Genomic DNA, 26,346 nt, shown 5'->3' with positions numbered 1-26,346 from the left:
TGAAGTTGTTCATATTTTCTATTATAAGAATTATATATCATTCCGTCGCTTTCTGTCGCTCTTTGAATTATTTTACGCCACTTTTATATTTTATATTCACACGATTATAATATACTATAATATAGTAAATAGTGCACAAAACATTAATTTGATCACCTTTTATAGATTGAATAGTACAAAATATTTTTGATTCATTCATACAAAATCATTAATGTTCAATTCCATTCTATGGTCAAATTACTACCATCAATGGAAATAGCCGTCCATTCTTTAGATTCGGACAACTATGTATAAGTTCATTGTTCATCACTCTTCCACTCTCCATTAGAATTAATCAAAATCTGGATGATCGTCATTCCTATAAAAAATAAGCAATAAAGATGTCATAAAAATTAAATGATTTAACATATAATTGGATGACATAACATATCAAAGTTGGCGACTGAAAACAGAATTGAGCGACTGAAAACAGAATTAGGCGACTGAACCCATAATGTTTGGGCGACCGAACAATTAAGAATGAAATATATGAAAAATTATATTTACAATATATACATTGTAATAAAAACCAATAAATCGATAAAAAAATTGAGATGACATTAGAACTTAGAGTGGGTCTCATGTGAGACCGTCTCACGGATCCTAGTCAACCCTACCTATATTCACAACAAAAAGTAATACTCTTAGCATAAAAAGTAATACTTTTTCATGGATGACCCAAATAAGAGACCCGTCTCACAAATACGACCCGTGAGACCGTCTCACACAAGTTTTTGCCTAGAACTTACACCTGATTTAAATTAAAATCTCTGACAATGTTGAGAAAAATTGAAACTTTTTTTAGGAAACAAATGACTACAATATTCTCTTGCTTAATGTAGAGAAAAAAATTAAAGAGAAGGCCAATGAGTGAAGGATGAAGAAAAGAAAAATCGTTGTGAGAAGGATGAGAAGAATGGAGGAAACAAGAATCCATTTCTTTCTCCCTTTTTGTTTCTACTCTTCTTTTGTTTTTTAATTAATTAATTAATTTTTTTAAGTGGATGTTATTTATCAAATTTTGAATTCTAAAATACTAATATTTAAAATTAAAATTTACTTAGGGTTAGATTTTAAATTGTCCCGAGCCAATATGTAAGCCCACCCGGGCTACAATTTATAATTTTTTTATGTTGAGATTTTATTCTAACTTGTGTTTAGTCCAGCTACAAGTAGAAAAAAAAAACAAAATTTTTTTATTTAGTTCAGTAATTCAAATAGAAAAAGAAAGATAGAGTCTGAAAAAATTAAGATTTTAGCATGGAAAGTTAAATTATTATGAAGTTAATTGATATATATTATATTATGTTAATAAACTATTTAGCCGGATAAATATCAAATTTATAGATAGTAGTTGCCTTTAGTGCCTCAGTTCTTCCTATATGCTATCATAAATAAGCACAAGCTTGTAATAGTTATTAACATACATTAAGGCGAATCTAGAATTCATGATGCCACAAATTATTTGAAGTTTTTGAGAAAGATAAAGTTAGTCGCATCCATTGTATCCAAATCCTATCTTCCCTCCTGCAACATCAAACGCCACCTCTAGACTCTGCTGCTGTGTGCTCCCAAATATGCTCACGTCCCTAACATCCTTGTTAGCGGCGAATGCGAGGCATAAACGCGATGTATCGTCGTCGTACACATACGCCCCATATGGCGAATCGATGGTCACATTGCCACCAAAAGTGAAGGCCACTCCAGGAATGGACTCCGGGGTCACTTTTCGCAAGTCGTAGCAAGTGTCGAGTATGCCCAAAGGCGGCGCCCGAGGGACGCTTTTTCCCATCATTTGTGTGAATGTAGCTCTAAGTGCGGCGTAGGTTGCTGGATGGAGACGTGTTATGACTGTACCAGAGTCTATAATGGTACCCGGAGATTTGAAAGCTTCCGGTTTGATTGGTAGTTTACGCCCCCCTACGGTTATTGAGGTAACATCGATGAAGTAGAATGGTGTATTGCGTTGTGAGTTAACCAATGGGGTGAATTCGACGTTTCTTGAAACCCTGTTTTTGCCAAATGTTAAGTGCCCGATCGAGGATGGAGTTGATGGGAGGCAATAGGAGAAGTATTTGCCATATTTTTGTGATGTTTGAGAGACTATTGATACATGGCTTTTGCCAAGGCCTAGTACTCCAGCAATTTTCCCAAATTTTCCTGCATTATACTGCCCACATCCGAATAGGAAATTTGAGATCTCATCTCCTGGTGCCAGGGTGAGTGTTTCCTTGCCTAAGAACCCTGAAGAGAAGGTGTCCTCTACACCATATTGTACCCCATAAACGCATGTGCCGGAGACGCATCCAGAGGAAATAATCCCGGTGCCGCCCGAAAAAAGTTGAGAGCATTGACGTGAGTTGCATGATATATTGGAATATGAACTTGACGCAGAAGGGTTGAACATTGGATCTTGTTGTTTGTAGCATGACTCCAGGCAAGGTTGGCATTGAGTCCATGTCAGGTCCCCGCCGGTGTCGAATGCAAGAGACAGTGGTTGTTTTGGGGTTCCAAGACCAAGTGATACAACATAGTAGTTAGACTCCAGAGGAATGCCAGATCGTGCCGGTATGTTTACTTCTATATCCTCTGGTTTATTCATGTTCGAAGCCTGAACGAGTTGAGCTTGGATATAGTCGACCCGAGACTGGTCATGAGAGAGGACTTCACTCAGAGATGGTTTGGTTTTGGCATTTTCTTGACCTAGTTGATCAGAACACGGTCCATGCCTATGAACAACTTCCAATGTCGATGATTGCTTCTTGTTTCGCCCTGATTTCGGAATTTCATACAACTTTAGTTATTGATTAAGAATCCTCATATAGAGAGAGATAAATAAAAAAAATCCAACGAATAACCTTGGGTTTTGGAGGGATTGCAGACGGAAGATGGAGAAAGATAGCTGATTTTAGTGGTGTGATAGAGGCCAAAGCTTTGTTTGTCACCTTCTCTGATCCCTTCCAAAACATGGACATTCTTCAAGAAACAGGAAACCGAAATGAAAAAAAGAGAAGTGTAGCAAATCACAAGTTTTACAGCAGCCATTTGCATAAACTTTTTCCTTTTTTTCTTTTGTTTATACCAACTTATAGATGGTTTGTACCAACAACCATCATGCATATATATAAATAGAGTTTCAAGCAGCCTATTGTGTTGGCGTAGCGATTTCGGGTTCCAATGTCATAAAAAAAATAAAAATAGAGTTTCAAGCAACCAAGGTTGTGGTGAGAAATTGTCCCTTTCAGCTTCCATTTTTAATTTGACAATCATTCCATCTCAAAGAAAAAAAAAATCATCAAATTCTTTTTTAAAAAAATACAAAAAACAGAAAAAATGACTGATAATGCGCAACATAGATACGATACATGTGATCCAGCTTTAATTGCATGCGTTCCGCGAACAAAGAACCTTTCGGTTTCGATAATTTCTAATCCTTTCATATTCGTATCATAGGTACTCGACAAATGTATAAATTGGTTATAGTTTGGTTCATTCTGAATTTTCTTATAGTAAAATTATGGATGATATTTGATATCAGCATTTGTGCTACATGGAACTAAGAACACATAATATCATTATATTATCTATGAAAAATTGTATTTTTTATCTGTATATTTACTTATTTGCGATTTAGGTAATATTCGTTATAAATTTCAGTTTAAGTCTTATATACATTAAATTTTAATACAAATTATATTTCACATCAAATGTTATGTTTTAGATATCGAATATCCCTCTCTTTCTCTCTATATTACGGATCGTGACACACGCGATGAGCGTGTTCCAAAAAAATATTAGGAATCAATTAAGTTTTTTTTTAAAAAATAAAATTTAAAATAAAAGTTATTAATTTTTGAAATTGAGATGATAATAGAGAAAATTAAATGAAAATATTAATTTTTGAAATTGAGATGATAATAGAGAAAATTAAATGAAAAGAAAAATGTGAAATATATACTTGGATTGTTAGATGGTGTTTTGATAATAATAAAAAAAACTTCATCACCACACCAAAGTTAGTTAACAAATAGTGTTTAACTTTAATATATAATTTTTTTAATTTAACGTGAGAACTTGCAGCCGTTATCTTTCATTATGCGTTGGGTAAGTCCTCAGACTAATACAATAACATACAAATTATATTAACCAGATAAACGACACTAAAAAAAGCCATGTGCGAAAAAAACTCATCAATTGTTACATTGTCAAATAAGAGGAAAACAGTATGGAGTGAACAAGTAGGACATAAGGCCTAATTTTAGGCCTAAATGATGGGATGATTTATGACAAAAGTTATTTTTTCTCTTAATGTCATATTTGCTTTACATTATTTGATCACATTTTAAGTAAATGAAATGAATCCTTCACTTAGGCATTGATGGGAATCATGGTAATTATTTTATGATCCATACTTCTCTATGTCATTTGGGTGAAAGTTGATGGAGACGCCACACTCAATTAGAATTTAATATATGCTTCGTCCTTGAATCATTTAATTAAGCTCGAAATTGTTTTAAATTTATCATTGCAACACCAATATTCTCCATCATTAATGCTCTGTTCGTTGATTAAATTTAATCTTCTCATATTTTTGTGTTTCTTGTTTTTATAATGACGTGGGAACTCGTATCCACTACTTTTTAATGTGCACTGGATAAACCTCCGGGTTAACATAATAACCTGTAAACTACACTTTTTGTTTTTACATTTTTTAGAAGACTAGCATGAAGTACGTGCGATGCACGTAAATAACAATTATACGATAAAAATAAAATTTTGATTTTTTTTAAAAATAATTTGAATGATTTTGTTATTTATTTGAGTTTAATCTCTTGTTATATTAGACGAATAAATTAATTAAGAACTTATATAATTTACTTTCGATATTTTTGTCAAATTAAAATTCAAACCGTTAATTTTATGTTATATAATAAATTATAATTAGCATAATATATAGAACCAAATGAACTGAAACAAATTTTTAAAAAATATATATCTAAACACCAAGTATAAGGCATAATAAACTAAAAATCAATCAAATTATGGACTTTATCGATGCATAAAACATAATTTACATAAATTAAGCACACTAAGAATAAACAATTATCAATTTAAAATACTGTGACTAAATCATCAAAACAACATCAAAACTAATGAAATAATAATATTGATAGTAAAATATATTTCATAGTATTCCATTTAAATAATATTTAAACACCTACATAATTTTTTTATCTTTTGTTTTTAGAATTTTATATCATAGATAATTAATTTTATATCAGAATCGATCTTTTATAAACTACATCGATGATTATTAATTTCTTTTTAAATATAATTTTAAAATAATAAATAAATCAATATATGTAATGAAATACACATTTAAATAAGATTATATGGTAAATATCAAATAAAATCTAATAAACTCATACGATAATTATTAAATATAAATTTTAAACTATTGGTATGATTTTTACATAAAAATTTGAAATATAACAAAAGAAATAAACTTGCATAAAAAATGCTATTTTTCGTATTTGTTGAATTAGCTAGTTAGTTTGATTTCAAAATAAATAAATAAATAAAGATGTTAAAATATCATATGTAAAAGCTCTAATACTTTGACAAATGTTAATCAATGAACATTATAATTTATATTTATCATAAAGATTATGTCATATATTATTTTTTATAGTAGAAAATAACTTCCGTGTCTCATCAAAAAAATATCAAAACTAATGAAATAATAATATTGATAGTAAAATATAACTCATAATATTTAATTTAAAAATATTTAACCTCTTACAGAACTTTTTACCTTTTGTTTTTAGAATTCTATATCATAGATAATTTATTTTATATCAACACTATTATATAATGTATTTGTATGTATTTAGTACTTAGGCCATCTTCAACCACAAAATCTATTTGGGTGCAAAATTTACACTAAAATAATGCGATTTTTGCACCAAATACAACATCCATCTCCAAACCATTTACTTCAAATCTTACACTAAAAAGAATATTCTCGAAATATTCTTTTTATTTTACATATATTAATTATTATATTTTATTTAATATATTTAAATTATGACTAATGTTGTNCGCAGCCCCCATTGGAGGGGGGGAAATATGCACCAGCCTTGGAGATGTTCTTAATTATATATGCATGTATATTGGACATTCAAACTATTTGTTTTTGATGATCCATTTTTTAATATCAAATAGATCGTAGTATTGAACATTTGAAATCATTTGTTTTTANCATCTTAAAGCTACTTGTACCCTTGTTTCCATTCTAGGAAAGCATCCTGATTGTTGTCTCCCGATTCACATCCTTGCCAAACATCGTGGCCAGCTTGGTCTGCCTTACGACCTTAAACTCGCCACTTTCATCCGACGCTATCCGAACATATTTCAAGAACTCTATGTCCCTGATTCCCGAGGTACCCCTGTTCCCTGGTATATGCTAACGCCCGAGGCTCTAAATGTTTATAAGCAAGAAATGCATCTTATTTACGAGGAATGCTATGTAGATGTTTTGCAAAGGCTGCAAAAGTTGCTTATGCTCACTAAAGGAAGATCACTTCCCTTGCAAACAATTGAACAGCTGAGATGGGATTTGGGTTTGCCTTATGATTATGAGAATACTTTGGTTGCGAAGAATCCAGAGTCTTTTTCGTTCATCAAACTTCCTGATGAGCGTGTGGGATTGAAATTAGTAGTTTGGAATGACAGCATAGCGGTATCCCATTTGGAGCATAGAAATCTGAAGCAAGAAGAGAAGAATGGGGCATTGGCGTTTCCGGTTAGTTTCACAAGGGGTTTTGGATTAAAAAGAAAGTGCATGGAGTGGTTGCACGAGTGGCAAAAGTTGCCATACACTAGCCCTTATGTCGATGCATCCCATCTTGATTCAAGAACTGATACATCTGAAAAGAGGGTTGTCGGGGTCTTTCATGAGCTTCTGCACCTTACAATCAACAAAAAAACCGAGCGAAAGAACGTAAGTAATCTGCGTGCTCCATTGGCGATGCCTCAGAAGTTCACTAAGGTGTTTGAAAGACACCCCGAGATTTTTTACATATCGCAAAAGGGTGGCTTACAAACTGTTGTTCTGAGAGAGGCGTACGATCGGGATCATCTTGTTGAGAAACATCCACTAGCTGATATTCGGGAAACCTATGCAAGCATGATGAAGGAAGGATTCTTGGACCGGAGTAGGGGACTGTATAAGAAAGAGAGGAGGCCGATTCTTGTAGATGAATCAGTGAAGTCTCCTTTTGGAAGAAGAAGAGACGGGGATGTATTCGAGTCTGATTCTGAGATTGATGGTAATTTGATTTCTGAATATGAATCTGACGAGGGATGAGCCAATGTTAAATCATAGTCGGAACCAAAACCGGGGATTTAAATTTTCATCCTCTCCGTTACTTAGATAATATATGAATGATAAACTCATGGTAAGTGGCCGTAAGTTAAATATTTGACATTCGTCCCTCAAATTATGTCTTATTAGTATTTTTATCATTATTTGTATTTCATGATAAAAAGCTTATTAATCTTAATTAATTTGATTCTTTTATTAACTCATTTCCATGGTTTTATTTTGAATACCTTATACACATTTTTTTTTATTGAAGAAATATATCTTGGTTATCAATACCATAACCCAACACATTGTATAATCATAAAATTTAGAAGAAAAAAAATCGAAATTTTAAATTATAAATTAGTGAGAAATTTGCTATTTTCATTTTCTATGTTTACCTCCATTTTTTTTTTCAATTTTGATATTCTGTCCTGTAATTTTAATCATTTATTTCAAGACAACATCTGTGTTACACATAAAAATAAATAAAATCATTAAAATCTTATCAAAACTAAATTTGATAATATAGATAATCAAAATCACAAACAAACATGTTTAAAATACCACATTTGAGTTCCAAAAAATACCACAATTGCAATTTTCCAATTTATAATTGAGCAACGTTTACATTTTCAACAGCAATAATATTTAGTAGAAAATTTTTTTTTTACCACGCTTTCATTATTATTCTCCCATCAAAACCAATGGCCGCCGCACCAGCGGCAGTAGCTTCTGCAAAATCCCTTGTCAAAAAACTTATTATCCGTTCACCTTCGCAGCTTTCTCCATTCGGATTTTCCATCTCCACAGCAGCAACCAAGGCAACATACAGCAAACTCGCCAGCAAAAGCAAGGGAAACAGAACAGATAAGCAGAAAACAGAGTTGCTGCTGAAGAGGCGGACGCGCTCGGGGCGGGAGCTCGATGAGGATGGTTTCTCGAAGCAATTTGGAAAGGAAAATTCAGCCCACGTACCCGTTTTTCTCGGTGAAGTGCTTGATGTATTTGCTTCGGTACACCTTAAGTCATTTGTTGATTGTACGCTTGGTGCCGGTGGACATTCCGCCATGGTGGGTGAATTGTTGATTCTTATAATTGGGTTTTGTCTTTTGGATCGTGTCTTTTTTCAATTTGGTGGTTTTTTTTTATGCAAGGGTATGTTTTGTTTGTTGTTGAATGAAATGAGAATGATTCAAGGATGGGAGAATGGAAGGATTCTTGTTTCTGGGCTATTTTCGTCATATATGTGATTGATTATTTATTTGTTGTTCCATATTTTTTGGAAGTGTTCAAGAATTGGCACATTTACTGATAACATTTGATTCGAGTTAATTTTAAGTGATGATCAGTGTACCAGGAGTCAATTTTTCTGTGAGTTAATATGCTGACATTTAGGATACGAAAGAACTGGGATATCCTGTTGTAATGTTAGTTCTGTAGCATTAGCCAATTCAAGAATGATGATTTCTGAGAGACTATAATTTTCGAAATGTTAAACATGAAAATTTAAATCTCCATTATCTGTAATAGTTCTTTCTATGGATTGGGTTCTAATTGACACTGGCATGAGCTTGTAAAAGTTACAAGATACAGGGAATAACTTAGACATGGTCAGAGAAACCAATTATTTAAACGTAATCTGTGTAGATCGTGTTGTTTATGCATAAGCAACACCTGGTATGAAGTTTGTTTCTGACAATCTAGATTTCAACAAAATTTATGAGGGATAACTTGTCCCAATTTCACCTATTTCCGCCCTCAAACCTTTACTAATTTTAATCTCAAGAATCAAGATGCAGAATCAGGTTATATCGGTAATGTTGTTCAATAGAGGCAAGGTTGAAGTTGAAGTGTTATAGTTGAACCAGGACCTTGAATTTTTCTTTTTTTTTGGAAAGAAACTAGGACCTTGAATTCAGTATAATTTCTATAATTGTGGTTAGAAATATTGAAGAACGAGGACGAAGAGGCATATCTTCTCAGATTTAGTGTAACCAGGTTCTCTGTTTTAAAGATTGAATTAGCAAGTATTTGTCTGGAGCTGGTTCTTCATCATGTCTTTAATTGGATGAATTAAACTTGTAATAAATACAGATCATTCAGGCCCATCCAGAGATGGAACTTTATCTTGGTCTTGATGTCGATCCTGCGGCACATGAAATAGCTCAAGCTCGAATAAACATGGTCTCGCATAATGGTTCCGGTGACTCACTTTCAAGTTTACAAGTGCATACCTTTTTAAAGAACTTCAAAAACATCAAGGCTGTGCTTCATGAAGTTGGTGGGAAACATTCAGATCCTGGAATTCAGGGTGTTTTGATGGATTTGGGGATGTCATCCATGCAGGTATGCTGTGAACCATCAAGTTGAATTTTTTTTTTTCTATATTTTTTCTTCAAACTTATCCTTTCTAATTCAGGGCCCTGATTTTATTCCATGCTCCATTTTTACCCATTATACAATACGCGTAGTCGCATAACATTAAATTTGAAAGGATCGTCTTCCACATTTACGAGAACATTAAAGAATCGTGATACATGTGGCATTGAAATTATTAACGTGAAAAAGGTATCATATTCAGAAAATGAATTATTTTAAAAATATTATCTTTTTTACAAGGTTTTAGTAAGGGTGTTTTTATCAGTCGACACAACGCATCAGAATACCAAAGATGATTGGTCTAATGCCCTTATAATTTCAACATTAGACACCAGAGTACTAAAGACAATTGGTCTTAATGTGATTATGCATTATATATAGTAATAGATATATAAATAATTGAAAGACACATATATTTTAGTGACTTTACTTGTTTACATACCAAAGTGATCAAATACAGATGTTCACATTGTTCATTGTCCTTATCCGATGATGCAGGTGAACAACGCTGAAAGAGGATTTAGCGTCCTTTCTGATGGGCCCCTTGATATGAGGATGGATCCCCAGGTGACTTACTTCTGCTTATTTATGTTATGAATTTTTATTTCTTTTGCCCCCATATATTTCAGTACCAGTTTATACATTGCCATTCTGGGAAAAAATAAGGAATTAGACTGTAGGTATGATTAAAGCCATTCGGTAAATGTCACCTCATTGCTGTATGAAAAGTCCTATGGTTTTCTACAGTTCCCCTGAAACTGTGGAGTGAAATAGATTATGTAACTAATTTTATTGCATCCCCACTTTGCTAACTGAGAATAGTTTTAATTGCTCTTTATCTTCTGATACGACCGGTCTAGGAAGCATCAATATTTAATCATAAGGTACCTAGTGCACACATGGCGAGAGATCTGTTGAACTCAACCATGTACCTCACTTTCAGCACTGCTAATTCAAATGTTTCTATTGAAGATCGACTAATGCTTTTGCTATTTGTATGGCTGTTCAAGTGGCACAGCTGTTGAATCGTGGCGTTTGAGCTACCATGGGGTTTAGTATATATGGGCTTACATTGTTATTGACTAGCTATAACTTCTAGTGCACAAACACTGTTGAAATTTTTACTTGAGTTGTTTAGGCAGTATGCTCTGATTTCGTTTACCATTTTGGAAGGACTAAACTAACGTATATGGCACTTCCATTGCTGAGAAAATTGAGCTTATACTCTCGCCTTTAGTATTGCCTATAACATTTTAGCGTTTGTTGTGGCGTTTCACTGTATTATTAAAAAAGATATGAAAGTTAAATGGTTTTAATCTCTTTCATGGAACGTTTATATACATATTCTCTATTGACTGATTGAGCAGGGTAATGACAGGCAAGCCTAAAGGCTGAGGACATACTAAATACGTGGCCAGATTCTGAGTTGGGCCGTATTTTACGTGACTATGGTGAAGAAAGCAATTGGTTTTCACTTCAAAACAAAATCATCAAGGCTCGTTCAACTGGTGGACTGCATTCTACAAATGAACTTGTTAATCTTATTCGAACCTCAACTTCTTGGACAAGAGGTAGCTAGCTTACCTTCTTCATCTATTCCATTTGTTTCTTTGCCTGATGTAATAAATAAAGGATTGATGCCAAAAACAACTTCGTCTGACACGAAACCATTTCTAACGTAACACAGGAGGCAGACATGGTTGGATCAAGACTGCAACACGGGTTNGATATTTTGGAACTGAAGTCAAGAAAAATTTTAGTTCTGATTTTAGCTTCAGTGTTCTTGAAAACCATGGTCGAGTTTATCTTTAAACCCTTATTACCTAAATCTTAAATATTCTTAGCAGATGTTTCAAATACTACCAAATTTTGTTTATTGAATGTATAAATTTGATTGACATATAAATTTTTTTAAAAGTGTTATTAAAATCTTTAAATTTCTTATTATAGCTAAAATATTTGAATTCTTATGAGATATTCATATTTTATGATATTATTAATATATTAACACTCATAATTGCTGATAAAAATTCTCCTAAATAATTTATTAAACTATTTATTTTCAGTTCTTAGTTAAAAAACCAAAAAAATATATTAGTATTAAACTTCATATTATTATATTATTATATACTTATTATGTTATTCTACTTATTGCATATATACTTAATTTTTTCATATTTCTTCTTATGATACTATAATTTATTATTTAATTAGAAACTGCACTAAAAATATAATTACAAATTTGCATTAAAATAATAAAATATGATGTAGAGAGAAAATTAAAAAGATAAAATATTTAAAGAAATGATCCACACATTTATAGGTTATCATGAGTCCTTCATATATATAATTTTTCGAAGTTTTTTTTAAAATCTATATACTTTATAATGGGTAATTTCATTATGAATATACCTTAACTTTATTTCTCCCACGCTCGTTTACAATTGGAAAAATCCACACATTTATATGCATATAGAATGAAATATTTTTTTTTAAAAAATGAAATAGAATGAAATATGACATAATTAAATATTATAATGAAAAAAAGATAAAGATAGAAAGTCAAAAATAAAAAAATCACAAACATATAATGTGGTTAATTAGTATTAATTATTATGGGTCATTCATATATATAATTTTTCCAAGTTTTTTTAAAAATCTATATACTTTATAATGGGTCATTTTATTATGAATATAACTCAACTTTATTTCACTCACGCTCGTTTACAATTGGAAAAATCCACACATTTATATGCATATAGAATGAAATAATTTGTTTTTTAAAAAATGAAATAGAATGAAATATGACATAATTAAATATTATAGTGAAAAGAGATAAGGATAGAAAGTCAAAAGTACAAAATCATAACCATAAAATATGATTAATTAGTATTAATTATTAATTATCATGGGTCCTTCATATATATAATTTTTCGAAGTTTTTTAAACAATCTATATACTTTATAATGTGTCATTCCATTATGAATATAGCTCAACTTTATTTATCTCACGCTCGTTTATAATTGAAAAAATCCACACATTTATATGTATATAAAATGAAATGAATATTTTTTTAAAAATGAAATAGAATGAATATGACATAATTAATATTATAATGAAAAAAGATAAGGGAAGAAAGTTAAAAACTCAAAACCATGACCATAAAATATTTTTAATTAGTATTAATTATTTATTAATAGACTAAGTGTTAAATTACTATATATGTTACTTGATAATGAAAATAAATAAATATGTGAAGGTTAATTATGTCCGTTCACAATTGAAAAATTTTTGAAGTATCCACACTTTTATATGTATATATATATATATATAATATATATATAGAATATAGATATAGATATAGATATCATAAAATTTGTCATGGGTACTTGAAAAGAACATAGTCAAATACTTTAATGCTTGCATGTCCAAGTTCAACTATACAGAAAATTTCATGATTTTCTTAAATCAAAATTATATTTTATCAAAAAGAATCTAAATCTAAGTGGATGTATATCTAATAGATAGATTTATGCAATAATTAAAATTTTGAAAAATATTTTATTTAATTCAAATAAAAGTTATCCATACATTTTAAAATTTTCCATGCTCCGAAGTCTTTTGTTGGGCACGAAATCATTTGCTGGAACATAAATAGTTTATGGATGTCAATGATTTCCTCAGCTCAATATTCTAGTTTGTTTAAGAGGAACGAAGAGTAAATAGTTGAACATCTCTCGGGGGACTCATTTTCAATCTGGTTATGCTAATAAATTAATTTCACAATTTTTTAGACGACGTATCCCATGGAATGTGAATCTGTATTGTACGACCGAGCGCTTACCGCTTTACCAAAGCTATAGCTGGTGGTAATAGTGCAACTCAAATCTTTTAAACCACATAGCAGCTCAAGCATCACGGTTCGATCGCTCTACCAAGCAAGGACAATTATTGCACCCAACGATCTCCCTTTCAATAATTGCACTCTTTGCAATCAATGGAATCGAACCCGTGACCTTTGCTCTGATACCAATTGTAAGACCGAGCGCTTGCCGCTTTACCAAAAGCTATAGCTAGTGGTAATGGTACAACTCAAATCTTTTAAACCGCATAACAGTTCAAGCACCACGGTTCGATCGCTCTACCAAGCAAAGATAATTATTGTACCCAACATGTATTTTTTTAAAAATAATTTACTATCATATTTTTTGAAAACAAAAACGATGAACCAAACATGTGATTAAAATCGTCAGCATATTATTATCATTAGACTACATACTTCAAACATGTTCAGGGATTTGCATGTGTTGCTGAGGCATTACCAGAAATTGTGGTCTGGTGGACGAATCATTTCTATATGTTATGTTAGAATATTTTTATTACCCTTAAGTTTTAGTAATTGATAAAAACAAACAATATCGAACTGTTTCAGGATCTAGCTATTTTCTTTTTATGTAAAAAAAAATTATTCAAATAACTGGATCAAAACAGACATTTCAAACCGTTCAGGAGTTCGAGCTGATTATGTCAAGAAGTCAGATCGCTCAAGTTATTTAATACTTTCAAGCTGTAGATCACTCAAAGTTCTTACCGGAACAAGATTTTATATAAGCATTCAATACAAACTGTTACCATCCAACCGTCGGCCATAAATGTGCAAAGCAAAATGGATACTAGTTTTCTAACCATTCTAAAACTACCTATTTTGGTACAAGACTACAATATCTTATCAACTTCAGATGTGACATAAAGTTTTCTAGCATGCCTAAAATCAAGTTACTTTTCAAAGGCTATTCAAGCTAAAGACGTACAAAAAAAAAACAAAGATAGCATTTAATGACATTTATCGAAATATATGATGTTGATAGAGAGAATGTCATTCTATCGGAAATTGGTACAAGTGATCGTTGAAAAGCCGATCATTGGAGCTTATCAACTATAAATATGCAGAAAAACATTAACTCCAACCGTTAATGAAGAATCCTCTAGCAAAAATCTTCTGACCAGAAAAACAATGATGCTATGTCTTTATTTTTAAGAAATTTGAGAAATTTATGAAAAAGAATCAGTCCGAATTCAATTATTATCGTAAAAAATACCAAATTGATGAAAATCAAACTTGCTTTAACTGTGAGAAACAAACTCATTTCATTACAGATCATAATAGACCAAAGAAAGATGAAAAGAAACCATTTGAGATATGGCGGTCCAAAGATAAAAAAAGATCTTTCAAGAAGAAGAAAGATCAAAGAGTGCTTGTTGTTGAGGAGAGCAAAAGAAAATGAGCCGATTTAGATTCAGAACCATCTAGTTCAGGGACCTTATAAAGTGAAAGTGATGATGAGAAGGTCCAATGTCTCACGGAAGATGTTGAGCACTTCTGTATTTGAGCTGGAAACTACCGATGATATGATATTTAATTTTGACTCTATTGAATTTACACGTAAGAGTCTTGTCACGGAATTGCACTACATGGACACATGGTAGATGAGTATAAAGGGCTCTCACAATTATTCTATGAAGCCAAGACAGAAAACAAAAAATCGAAAGATAAGTCAAACAATTCTAGCTATTTGCAGCGAAAGGAGGTTAACGGGCTGAATTAAAAGTTAATATGTTAGAAGCTGAGAATTATGATATGCGGAGAGTGTTCAGAGCAATGTTAAATGAAAACAAAAGATTGACACTCCTATTCAACTCTTGGAACAAGTTTTCTACTTCCATAGAGAAGATGGATGAGTTGCGAAAACCAGCAGGTGATAAAACTGAACTGGGTTTGGTAGTAATGAGTGCAGTTCTTTTGAGGTAAGTACTCAATCGTGCATAGACAAGGGAAAATAAAAAATGATTAACTTTATTAGGTCTAGCATGATATATGAACATGACCACCCTTAATTTCAATCCAACCGTAATGTAAATTTTAAGAACAAAGGCCGACATTTTTGGCTTAGGTTACATCGAGTCGAAGATTTTTAAGTCCAATTGGTCATGGCTAAAGGGCTGACAAAATCTAGCTGGTTACGACTTGAAATGGTGTCATATAAAGCCAAGTACAACCGGACAATACTCTGTGAAGAAAAAATAAACCATTACCACAACTGTCTGTCATTTCAAAAGAGATACAAATTGAAAGTGAAGGATGAACAGTCCAAACAAAATTTAGTGTGAGAGAGAACACAACATATATCACATGTTCCGCACACAACCGCACCCTATTAGAAATATTCAATAGAAAATCTGTTCGGATAATTCAAGTGTGGGTCCAGAAATGGTTAATCGTTTCGGGACCCAACTAGTTTTGGGTACCGATATCTTATCTTGATAATTGCAATTACAAAAATATATATATATATTCTTAAAGAATCCATCTTGTTCTTGGGCAATGGATGTTTAAGACACATGACCAGTGACACATCAAGCTGATATAAAAAGTGGTTGATTACAAATGATCAAAAATCACATTCGGCGATAATTTCAAGATAAGACCGTGGGTAATAGTATACTATCCATGGAAAGATAATCAATAAGGATGTGTAACTATTTGAAAATATTTGTTACAACTTAATTAGCATAACTCAGTTATGTAAAAATGGTTATTCTGTTGAGTTTCCAAAGCACACTTGCTATGTCAAATCTGCTATGATAACCTAAGTTCTCTTACATGCTTTATTGCTTTGCTTGGTAATAAAAACTTGCTTTGTCATAAACGACGTAATCATCTAAATTTCAAATCGATCTATTGTTAATCTCAATAAACAAAAACTGGTCTCAGGGTTGCCTACCATTGATTTTACCAAAGATAAAGTTCATTATGCATAACAGTTAGGTAAACATGTCAGATCAACCTTCAAGAACAAAGGAAATACCTCAACGGCTCGATGTCTTGAACTTCTAAACACGAATCTATTTGGTCCAATACTTGTGCTGAGCTTAAGGGAAAAGAAGTACACCCTGATGATTGTTGATGATTTTTCAAGGTTTACAAGGGTGATCTTCCTGAGTTTTAAAGATCAAGTCGTTGCCCATCTTATCAAGCTATTGAGGATATTACAATTTGAGAGAATCGATGTGGTGGATATGATAATGAGTGATCGAGGCACTGAGTTCACAAATAGACTCCTTTCAACCTATCTAGAAGATAATGCTATCAAGCATGATATTTCATGCCTCAAAATCACATCAACAAAATGGAGTTGATGAGAGAAAAAACATAACACTCAAAGAGGTGGCTCAAACCATGCTAGCAGAATCTGGTATCTCTCAAAGTTTTTGGATAGAAGCTGTCAACGCTGTATGCTATACACAAAACATATCAATGATTAAACAAAATTACGAAAAGACTATCTATGAGATCTGGAAACACAAATAGCCAAAAATATCATATTTGCACATTTTTTATTATAAGTGTTTCATTCATAATAATGAAAAAACACATCCAACCTCTTTGATGTTAAATCTGATAATGATGTGTTTTTAGGTTATTCAGCGGTCAGTAAATCTCAATGTTCTAAAAATCGAAAGGTGGTAGACGGGCAGCCACTCACCGCCTAGCGCCTAAGAGCTTAGACGATCGCCTAGGTGGTTTTAATTTTTTTTTTACTTAAATATCTATTTTTTGTTATTTATCTTCATATTTCTCCAATAACTTCTCTATATCGGATTCAAACTCAAAATCAATGGAATATCATCATCTTTATCTGATACAAATTAACTGAAAAACATGCCGAACAATTTTTTTAAACAAAATAAAAAAATAAAAAAATCATTTTATTACATTAGGCAATCGCCAGATGGATCCAAAAATTGAGACGATGGACGACCGCCTTTTGGAAACAATTTTTATGTTTGTGGAATGATATATGTAACAACCAAATTAATATGAATCATGCACTGAAGTGGTGATACCATACAGATTCTTTATATATAAACCAAGTTTGAGTTATTTATGAAGTCGATCCGATATTGATAGGGTCTTCTAATAATTAGAAACATATTTAAACTCCTTTTTTAAATAAATAAATATATATATTTTTCATGTTCCCAGTTCTTCTATCCAAGGACATCGGCTATTCGGAGTTTGCTACCTTAGTCAAACTTCTCATTCCATACTCCAACACAATATTTCTACAACTCTTCTGGAAGCAAACTGCAAATATTAAACCCTAGCAATTCCCTTTCTAGATTCAATTTAATCACTAAATTAAGAAGCATGAAATAACCCATAAATCGTTAGCCGGCTGACATATATCTGATCTCGAAGTTTTTGACAAGTGGTCGACCAAGCATATGAAACAATTATCAGCTAAACAAGCCTGTTGCTCTTCAATACTTCTAGATAATCTTTCCTGACAAGGGCTTGCCAACTAAAACACGATATGCTCGCGAACTATATCGACTTAGTCGTCGTTAATTAACAATAAACATTACAACAAATCATCTCATGCCACAAAATATCGACGTCACGCCTAAAAATGTGTTCATGAAGCTGTTGAGATGCATACCAATAATTAATTTCGCATTCAACTTTTTAACCAAACTGGCAAGAAATCTTTTTTTGTTTAATATATATTCAAGATATATATGTAACTGGATGATTTAATCTCCAAATTGTTTCGATGAACTCGTCTGCATCTTGGTTTGAACACATTACATATCATTGATAACATCTTATGCGATCATGATAATTTAAAACCTTCAAATTCAAAATTTCAGAAAAATCAAACGTAAAAATTGATGTTTTTCTTTGGTGAGAAACACACATTTGTTCTTTTCTTTACCGGCTCCTCGTTGGATCGCCCCGATGACGTTATACGTAGGGAATTAATTTTTTTTTTTTTGCTATCTTGTTTGTTCTAGTCCTGCTTTTCAAAATGCATGGCCGGTAATCATGTTCACATTGGAGGGAGAAAATGTATAATATATCCAGGAAAAAGACCAAAACTTTGAAAAATAATTTAAAATAAAATGAAGTGTAGAACAAGTAGTCTAATCATATCTGCAGCCATATAATTGATTAGAAAAATAATCTTATCATCAATAACCTAATTTAGTTTGAAATAACTATCTTGAAAGTAGCAGGAACTTAATTGTGAGATAGAATTGAGATATATATGATGTATGATTAGTTGTATGAAAATTATTAGGTTCTATGTTAAATTTTTCTTACAAAAGTTTTGTTTCATATAATTTATGTCGTACGATAAATAAATTTCTGGGTTCGCTCCTGTCTAAATTTGATAGTCGTTTACGCGGAAGACGACACCCTGAATAGCATCATATGCAACAGTAGAGGAGACACTAATGGAAAATTGATTGATACTCCTTCGTGAAATTAATAGATAATTTGAAGTGAATGACAAGTTAAACACAGATAGAGATGGATGGTGACTCTTGCAGTAGACTGTTCTTACAACATCGGTATATTATAAACCCTAATTTAATTGTTGCAAGAAAATAACGACTCCGCTTTAAGCATGAAAACCGCTTAAAAAAACAAACGACGGATCCATTGAAAAAATATATATCAAGATCTTGTTGATATTGTAATATCAACACGAAATGTGGATATATAAAAAGAATTAGTTATTTAACATATATGAAATAAGATAATGCCTCAGCTATTTTAATGTCGTTCTTGGTTTAATTTCATTCATCGATCTTTATCGTGTGATTAACTTTACGTATTAATTGTGTGTCGGGTGAATAGCAGAAACTCTAAAGTTTTGCTTATAATGAGTAATGACAAGCTAGTTTGAATGGTTCAGAAAATTATGCTATTTGTTCGAAAACAAAATAATCATACTCTCATGCACAATCATTAATAAAATCGACTAATTTGGATTGATCATTTATTTTCAGTTACGTTTAATAGCATTTCAAATCCACACGATATTTGTGTAACTAATTAGAACTAAATTTTTAAATTATTGCTCAAATCGAATCGTTCTATATAAATGCAACCTTAAATTATACCCAAAACAAATTAAAAATCTTAGACTAGATGCTTTGCTTTCATGGAAATTAACAAATTACATAATAATGTTTCAAGATATCCATACTTATATTGAAAAATTACAAAATTGATGATCATGTTAGTTGACGTGTTTTCGTTTGGGTCATATAAGTTATCAAAGTTAATTTAGTCTTAGTCCATTAACCCTGGTATGCCGCTGGTGCCAGATATATCGTGATATTGTACATTAATGATATGACATTACATATTGCTAATACAACATCAGACATTATTACATGTATGATACTATATCAACATTTCGATAAAAAAGATTAAGGGCATAAGTGTCATCTTCCTAGTCCAATTATTTGTTCAATTAGTAGCCTAATCAAATGGGGTACCGAGCAATGGTCAAGGAGCACATATCGTGTCCAATAAAATCAAAGTTAGGTGAGAGCTTCAAATTTACACTTTTTATTTCTCACATTTATAATCAAATTCTTCTTCTTCTTCAACTCATACAAGCTAAACAAATCTTAGAGTAATTAGCATATTCCCTCGTGTTATTATATTCTATGTGTTTCCATACATTAATATTATTCATCATAATGATTAATTTACATGAAAACCTTCATGCAAGTTAATAAATATTTATTGTTCTAGCTATTTTCTTGCACCACAATTTAATAAATCAACCATCCCAAAACCCTAGTGAAGAGCCAATTATAAATCTCTATTCTTCTTGTTTTCATGACCCTTTTTCTCCCCCTCAATTCTTGTATCATTTAAGGGGGCATAACTGAGTGAAAGGAATTTTTCTTCAGAAAAAGTTTGAAATCTTCTCATTTTTCTAACACAATTTTGACTTCGTAATTAGGGTTTTCTCGATCCATCTCAAATAACATTTATTGGTAGTATTAGGTTAGGAAAGACTAGATCAAGGCAAGAGAATGGAAGGAGGAGAAGCTAAACTGGATAAGCTGCCCCCAGGGTTTCGATTTCATCCGACCGATGAAGAGCTAATCACGTATTATCTGATTAACAAAATTTCAGATGCAAATTTCACAGAAAGAGCTATTGGAGATGTCGATCTTAACAAGTGCGAGCCATGGGACCTTCCAGGTACTAATTTCTCTTTTAGCTAAAAAAATCTTTTCTACTTTATTTTTAGTTAAGAGCTGTTTGAAAACAAGCATAAATTTCCTTTTCAAATATGTCTAGGGTTTAGGGTCACGTATTTAGGGATTGCGAGAATATATACTAGCAATCTACCTGCTCGAATCGTCCACATGGGTAGATTTTTTAAATCTAACCAATTGTTTTTATGATTCTTTAGTGATTATGATTAAAAATTAAGCATAGCTATACATTCATAAGTTTAAATAACGTTAGGTTAACATGATGAGACTTCGAGAATTTGGAAATGAAATGAGCAACAAATTTATTAAAATGGGATTTTATGGTAATTTTTATTAACAACGGGATATTAATGTATTATTATATTGTTTATTCACTTAAAATTACCAAAAGTATTTTCTCTTGGGGCTTCATGTGTTATAATATAGTATTATGTATTATATACATCTTCATGGTGATAGTGTTATATATGATTTTGAAATTTTCTTTCTGAAACATTTCTTGAAATTTAGCTATATTCAATTAATAACAATAGTTTTTCAGAAATTAAAATTAATAGGTATTGCGAGATCATGTAGATGAAGATCATTTGAACTCGGAATTTTTTTTTTTACTAAAATTTCTATGTTCAATATCATGTATCGAAAAAGAAAATTTCTAAATAGATAAAAGGGTAAAATTTTAAATGAACACAATTTACAAGTCTCAAGCAATATTCATTTCTTATGCGATTTTTATGCACCAATAATTTAAATTTAAAGATTTCTAAACATTAACACATACAATTCCATGAACATAAGAAAATTTTATATGTAATCTCTTCCCACGCATCATTAATACATATTTCAGATCGCTTTCATCTCATTTTGAGCGCACGCACGCACGCACGCACGCACGNGCTCAACACATTGAGGGATTCGATCCATTCTTGTTTCGATTCCCTTGCTCCAGGAGGAAGGCTTGCCGTTATCTCATTCCATAGTTTGGAAGACAGGATTGTGAAACAGACATTCTTAAACATTTCTAACTGCAGCCAAGAGCGTGCCGAAGAGGAAGATGCAGAATGCTCGAATTTCCCCTCGAAAATCGAGCCATATAATGGAAAAAATGAAACATGGATAAAGCAGATAGTGCAAGGAAAGCATGCAGTTATTCTGACCAAGAGACCCATCACACCATCTGAATCAGAGGAGAGATTGAACCCAAGAAGTAGGAGTGCTAAACTTAGAGTGATTCAAAAAATATGAAGAGAATAATATTTGTATTTGTTTTTGTATTTTTTTTAAAGTTGTTTCTGATAAATGTATAGAAAATATGCCCCAAACCAAAAATGATGCTACTCGATTGATCTGTTGGCTACAAAATGAAATTAAACAGTTGTTGGGTGTATGGTCACAAGCAAAGACAAGCATTTTTTTTATTATTAATCTTCTTTATATTCTTGCTTGTTTAAGTGAATTTTAAGTGGGATGGCTTGTTGAATTCATGATAGGCTTGTTTCCAAACTGTAACATCTTCGGACATGAGCAATTTAGTTGGGATTCTATCAAGTTTCAACAAGTAGTTAAATTAACTGTAATATTAATTAAAATAATAAATCAACAAATAATATATATAATATCTTGTATATATATATTATACTATAAACCTTGAGACCATTAACCACTTTGGTTCCAATTTTGCCTCAACATTCTATATAAATAGAGATTTCATTTTATATACTCATTATTACATCTCATCAATCTTTTTTTTTCTTCATATTTATCTTAACTAATTCCTAAGTATTTGATAAACCATTTTTAATGTATTTATCCATCTTTTAATTTAAACATAGAAAAAATATTTTTAAAATAATTAAGTGAAAAATAAAAATATGTTTAAACAACAAGTAATATTTATATTTTATTTTATACACACGCAACACGTGTGCTATGTTGGCGTTTCTAGTATATATAAACAACGATATGCTTTGAAATTTCAAAATTTTCGGTTGCCGAGTGCTATGAAACTCAACTTCAGACAATTTTCTACTTTTTATACCCCCAAGCTTCCAGGATATCCAATATTTTCCTAATTTTTGCAGGGAAAAAAACAAATCACAAGAATTTTTTGAAATTTATTTTATCAAATAGATTATCATCTGTTTATAAGATATATCAATAGTTACAAAAAATTTAAAAATAAAAATATGTTTCTTTCATGCATGTAGACTTGCAACTTGCGTCAGGCTCAAGAAACTTCAAATGTACGTTACATACATGTTGCATTAATATTGTCTCGAAATACACCAGGTTTGAGTTATTTATGAATTTTCGATCCGAGATTGATCAGGTGTTCTAATAAGAAACATAGATAAAACTGTAGAAAATTTGAAAAAATCGTGTTAGAATTATATATATCTTGAAAGTTAAAATAATTTAAAGTCGTGTTGTTTTATAAAAAAATTATTATTTTTTTGTAAGTTCCCAGTTCTTCGATCCTGCAAGGATATTGCCTCTTTGGAGTTTGCTGCCTTAAGTCAAATTCTCATTCCGTACTCCAACACAATATTTCTACAACTCTTCTGGAAGCAAACAGAAAACCCTAACCAGTAGTTTTCATCCAATTTCCTTTCTAAATTCAATTTAATATATCACTAAATTTTTAAGAAATATATATGAAACAACCGATAAATCGTCAGCCGAGTAGTGTATATATATATATATATATATATATAAATGTATGTATATTATTTTCTTTAATTTAAAGTGTTTGACAAGTGGTCGACCAAGCATAAGTATGAAATAATTATCAGTAAACCAGCCTGTTGCTCTTCATTAATACTTATAGATAATCTTTCTTGAAAAGGGCTTACCAACTAAAACACAATTTGCTCGTAAACTATATCGACTTAGTCGTCGTTAATTAACAATAAACATTATAATAAAGCATATCATGTCACAAAATATCGATGTCACGCCTAAAAATGTGTTCATGAAGCTGTGGAGATGACAATAATTTCGCATTCAACGTTATAACCAAACTGGCAAGAAATCTTTTTTGCTTAATATTTATTCGATACATATGTAACCAATGATTTAATCAATTTCCAACTTGATTCGGTGCAGGAAATTGTCTGCATCTTGGGTTGAACATATTACATATAGTCGATGGCATCTTATGTGATAAGAACTTAAAACCTTCAATAAAGGCTTAAAAATTTCAGAAATATCAAACATAAAAATTGAACTTTTTTTTTTCTTTTTTGAGAAACATACTGTTCTTTTCTTTACTCGTTCGTCGTTGGATCCCCGCCGCATGTAGGGGGATTACTAATTTTTTTTGTTATCTTTTTTCTTCTATTAATCCTATACTTTTCAAAATGCATGGCAACCATGTTCACATCATCGAGGGAGAAAATGTATACTAAATCCAGGAAAAAGACCAAAACTTTGAAAAATATTTTAAAATAAAATGAAGTGTAGAACAAGTAGTCTATCATATCTGTAGCCATATAATTAATTAGAAAAATAATCTTATTGTTAATTATACCCTTATTTAGTTTGAAATAACCATCTGCAAAGTAGCAGGAACTCTACATATTGTGAGAAGGAATTGAGATGTATATGATGTATAATTGTATGAAAATTATTGAGTTTTATGTTTAATCTTTTTAAAAAGATGTTCAAAAATTTTATTTCACATAATATATCATAATATTCTCACACAACAAATTTTTGGTCTCGCTCCTGTCTAAATTTGATAGTCGTTTACGACGAAAACCAACACTCAGAATATGTCATATGCAACAGTATAGGGGACACTAATGGAAAATTGATTGATACTCACTCCTTCTTGAAATTAATAGATAATTTGAAGTGAGTGACAAGTTAAACAGAGATGGAGATATATGGATAGTGACTCTTGCAGTATACCGTTCTCATTACAACCTCGGCCTATTATAAACCCTAACTAATTGTTGCAAGAATATAACAACTCCACTTTAAGAACGAAAATCGCTAAAAGACATATATATGATCCATTTGAAAAATAATATATCAAGATCTTGTTGATATTTGTAATAACAACACGAAATGTGGATATAGAAAAAGAATTAGTTATTTAACATAAATGAAATGAAGATAACCTCTCAGCTATTTTAATGTCGTTCTTGGTTTAATTTAATTTATCTATATTTATTGTGCAATTAAGTCTACATAGTTTTGTGTCGGGTGAATGGAAGAAACTCTCAAGTGTTGCTTATAATGAGTCATGACAAGATAATTTGAATTTTTAGAAAGTTATGCAATTTTCGTTTGGAAAAAATCAAACTCTTTGGATTCAGCCATTTGAGTTTACAGAATTTTAAAAAAATTATAGCTTTTTTGGCTAAATTTATTAATTAATAGGATTTCAAATTCAATTCTTTTCAATTTAATCGTATTTACAAAGGATTTCAAATCCACTTGATATATATTTGTGTTACTTGAATCTATTCTTCAAAACATTACTCTAATCAAATCATCATCAAAATGTAACCTTCAGGTACACCCAAAATATAAAAAGAATGCTTTATTTTCAAGAACATTAACAAACTACATAATAGTGTTTCATTATGTCTGTACTTATTTGGAAAAATGACAAATACATCTTGTAAGTTGGTCGGTGTTATTTTTTGCCCTAAAAGTTGTCAAAACTTGGTGGTAGTCTAATAAAATGTTCATTTTTTTTCGCCTTTAGTCTTTTTACCTAGTATGCTAACCTAGTGTAATATAATATCGTGATATCGGATTTTGCTGATATGTCATCAAATATCACTAATGCATCATTATACATTGTTTTAGTGTATGACGTTATGTACATCAACATTCCAATGATAAATGATTTAAATGAAAATAAAGACCAAATTATTGGACTAAAACCAATCTTTGTAGACTTACAAGAACATGCAAAATTGAAAATATGATAATTTATAGGATGTAATTCGTAACTTTTTCATATTTATTCTACAATTTTTCATATTTATTATACATTAAAATTACAAAAAATTGTAATGTTATCAATTATGCTTGTCGTTTAACAATTTTGGTCATCTATCGTCAAAATTAAGTCTTAATATGGCGTTTTTCAATTTTTGACAATTTTATTCCTTGTTGAACTAGGAGTACTGATATGACACTGCACAAATGAACACCACTTCAACATTAGGTCAGCGTCACATCAAAAAAATGACCAATTTTTACTTTTAAAAATACAGCGAAATAAGAATGAAATTCGACAAAATATGAGAGCAAAATTTTAAAGAAATAAATGTTTGGAATTTTCACTTTATATTAAGTGCGAATTTTAAACAAACAATTTTTTCGATTATTGAATGTATACTACCAATTTTAACAGAGAAAGTAACAATATGACACAAGAAATTTGTACGTAAACAAACTTTTAACAACATTTATAGTACTTTTACAACAATAGATCATAATTTTATATA

The 26,346-nt window shown here is 31.0% G+C and overlaps 4 protein-coding genes across 5 annotated transcripts in view; 3 read left to right on the top strand and 1 right to left on the bottom strand.

Moving 5' to 3' along the window:
- Positions 1-1,434: 1,434 nt before the first annotated feature.
- LOC140984294 (aspartyl protease family protein At5g10770-like) lies at positions 1,435-3,149 on the bottom strand. The gene is made up of 2 exons (XM_073451593.1): positions 2,898-3,149; positions 1,435-2,811 (listed from the first exon to the last, which is right to left on the bottom strand). The coding sequence occupies exons 1-2, from the start codon at positions 3,088-3,090 to the stop codon at positions 1,529-1,531; spliced, it is 1,476 nt and encodes a 491-aa protein (XP_073307694.1). The 5' UTR covers positions 3,091-3,149; the 3' UTR covers positions 1,435-1,528.
- Positions 3,150-6,307: 3,158 nt separating this feature from the next.
- LOC140984980 (protein WHAT'S THIS FACTOR 9, mitochondrial) lies at positions 6,308-7,608 on the top strand (the record flags this gene model as incomplete). The annotated part of the gene is made up of 1 exon (XM_073452693.1): positions 6,308-7,608. A coding segment is annotated over one exon (1,101 nt), but the record flags the coding sequence as incomplete, so codon positions are not given.
- A 458-nt stretch (positions 7,609-8,066) lies between these two features.
- Positions 8,067-11,599, top strand: LOC140984630 (uncharacterized). Its single transcript, XM_073452181.1, has 5 exons — positions 8,067-8,478; positions 9,503-9,754; positions 10,286-10,354; positions 11,166-11,358; positions 11,475-11,599. Exons 1-5 carry the CDS (start codon positions 8,113-8,115, stop codon positions 11,597-11,599), a joined length of 1,005 nt encoding a protein of 334 aa, XP_073308282.1. The 5' UTR covers positions 8,067-8,112.
- Positions 11,600-20,169: 8,570 nt separating this feature from the next.
- LOC140984442 (NAC domain-containing protein 92-like) overlaps positions 20,170-26,346 on the top strand; it is an 8,188-nt gene continuing 2,011 nt past the window's right edge. The window contains exon 1 of one of the 2 annotated variants that reach the window (XM_073451863.1): positions 20,170-20,861. In XM_073451863.1, coding sequence (XP_073307964.1) covers positions 20,690-20,861 — 172 coding nt within the window. In that variant the 5' untranslated portion in view covers positions 20,170-20,689. The remainder of the gene's footprint in view (positions 20,862-26,346) is intronic. The other variant, XM_073451862.1, reaches the window with a different exon arrangement.

This window comes from Primulina huaijiensis, chromosome 9 (assembly GCF_012295235.1).
Source record: "Primulina huaijiensis isolate GDHJ02 chromosome 9, ASM1229523v2, whole genome shotgun sequence".
In the NCBI taxonomy this organism is placed as follows: Eukaryota; Viridiplantae; Streptophyta; class Magnoliopsida; order Lamiales; family Gesneriaceae; genus Primulina; species Primulina huaijiensis.
Note: the sequence above shows the minus strand (reverse complement) of the source record. Positions and strands in the feature narration are given on the sequence as shown.

What these genes read in the sequence shown, in the direction of transcription:
- LOC140984294 (XM_073451593.1), bottom strand. Translation starts at nt 3,090, where the DNA reads ATGCAAATGGCTGCTGTAAAACTTGTGATTTGCTACACTTCTCTTTTT. An exon ending in CAATCCCTCCAAAACCCAAG is followed by an intron (nt 2,812 to 2,897) that starts GTTATTCGTTGG and finishes TTCCGAAATCAG; the next exon opens with GGCGAAACAAGAAGCAATCA.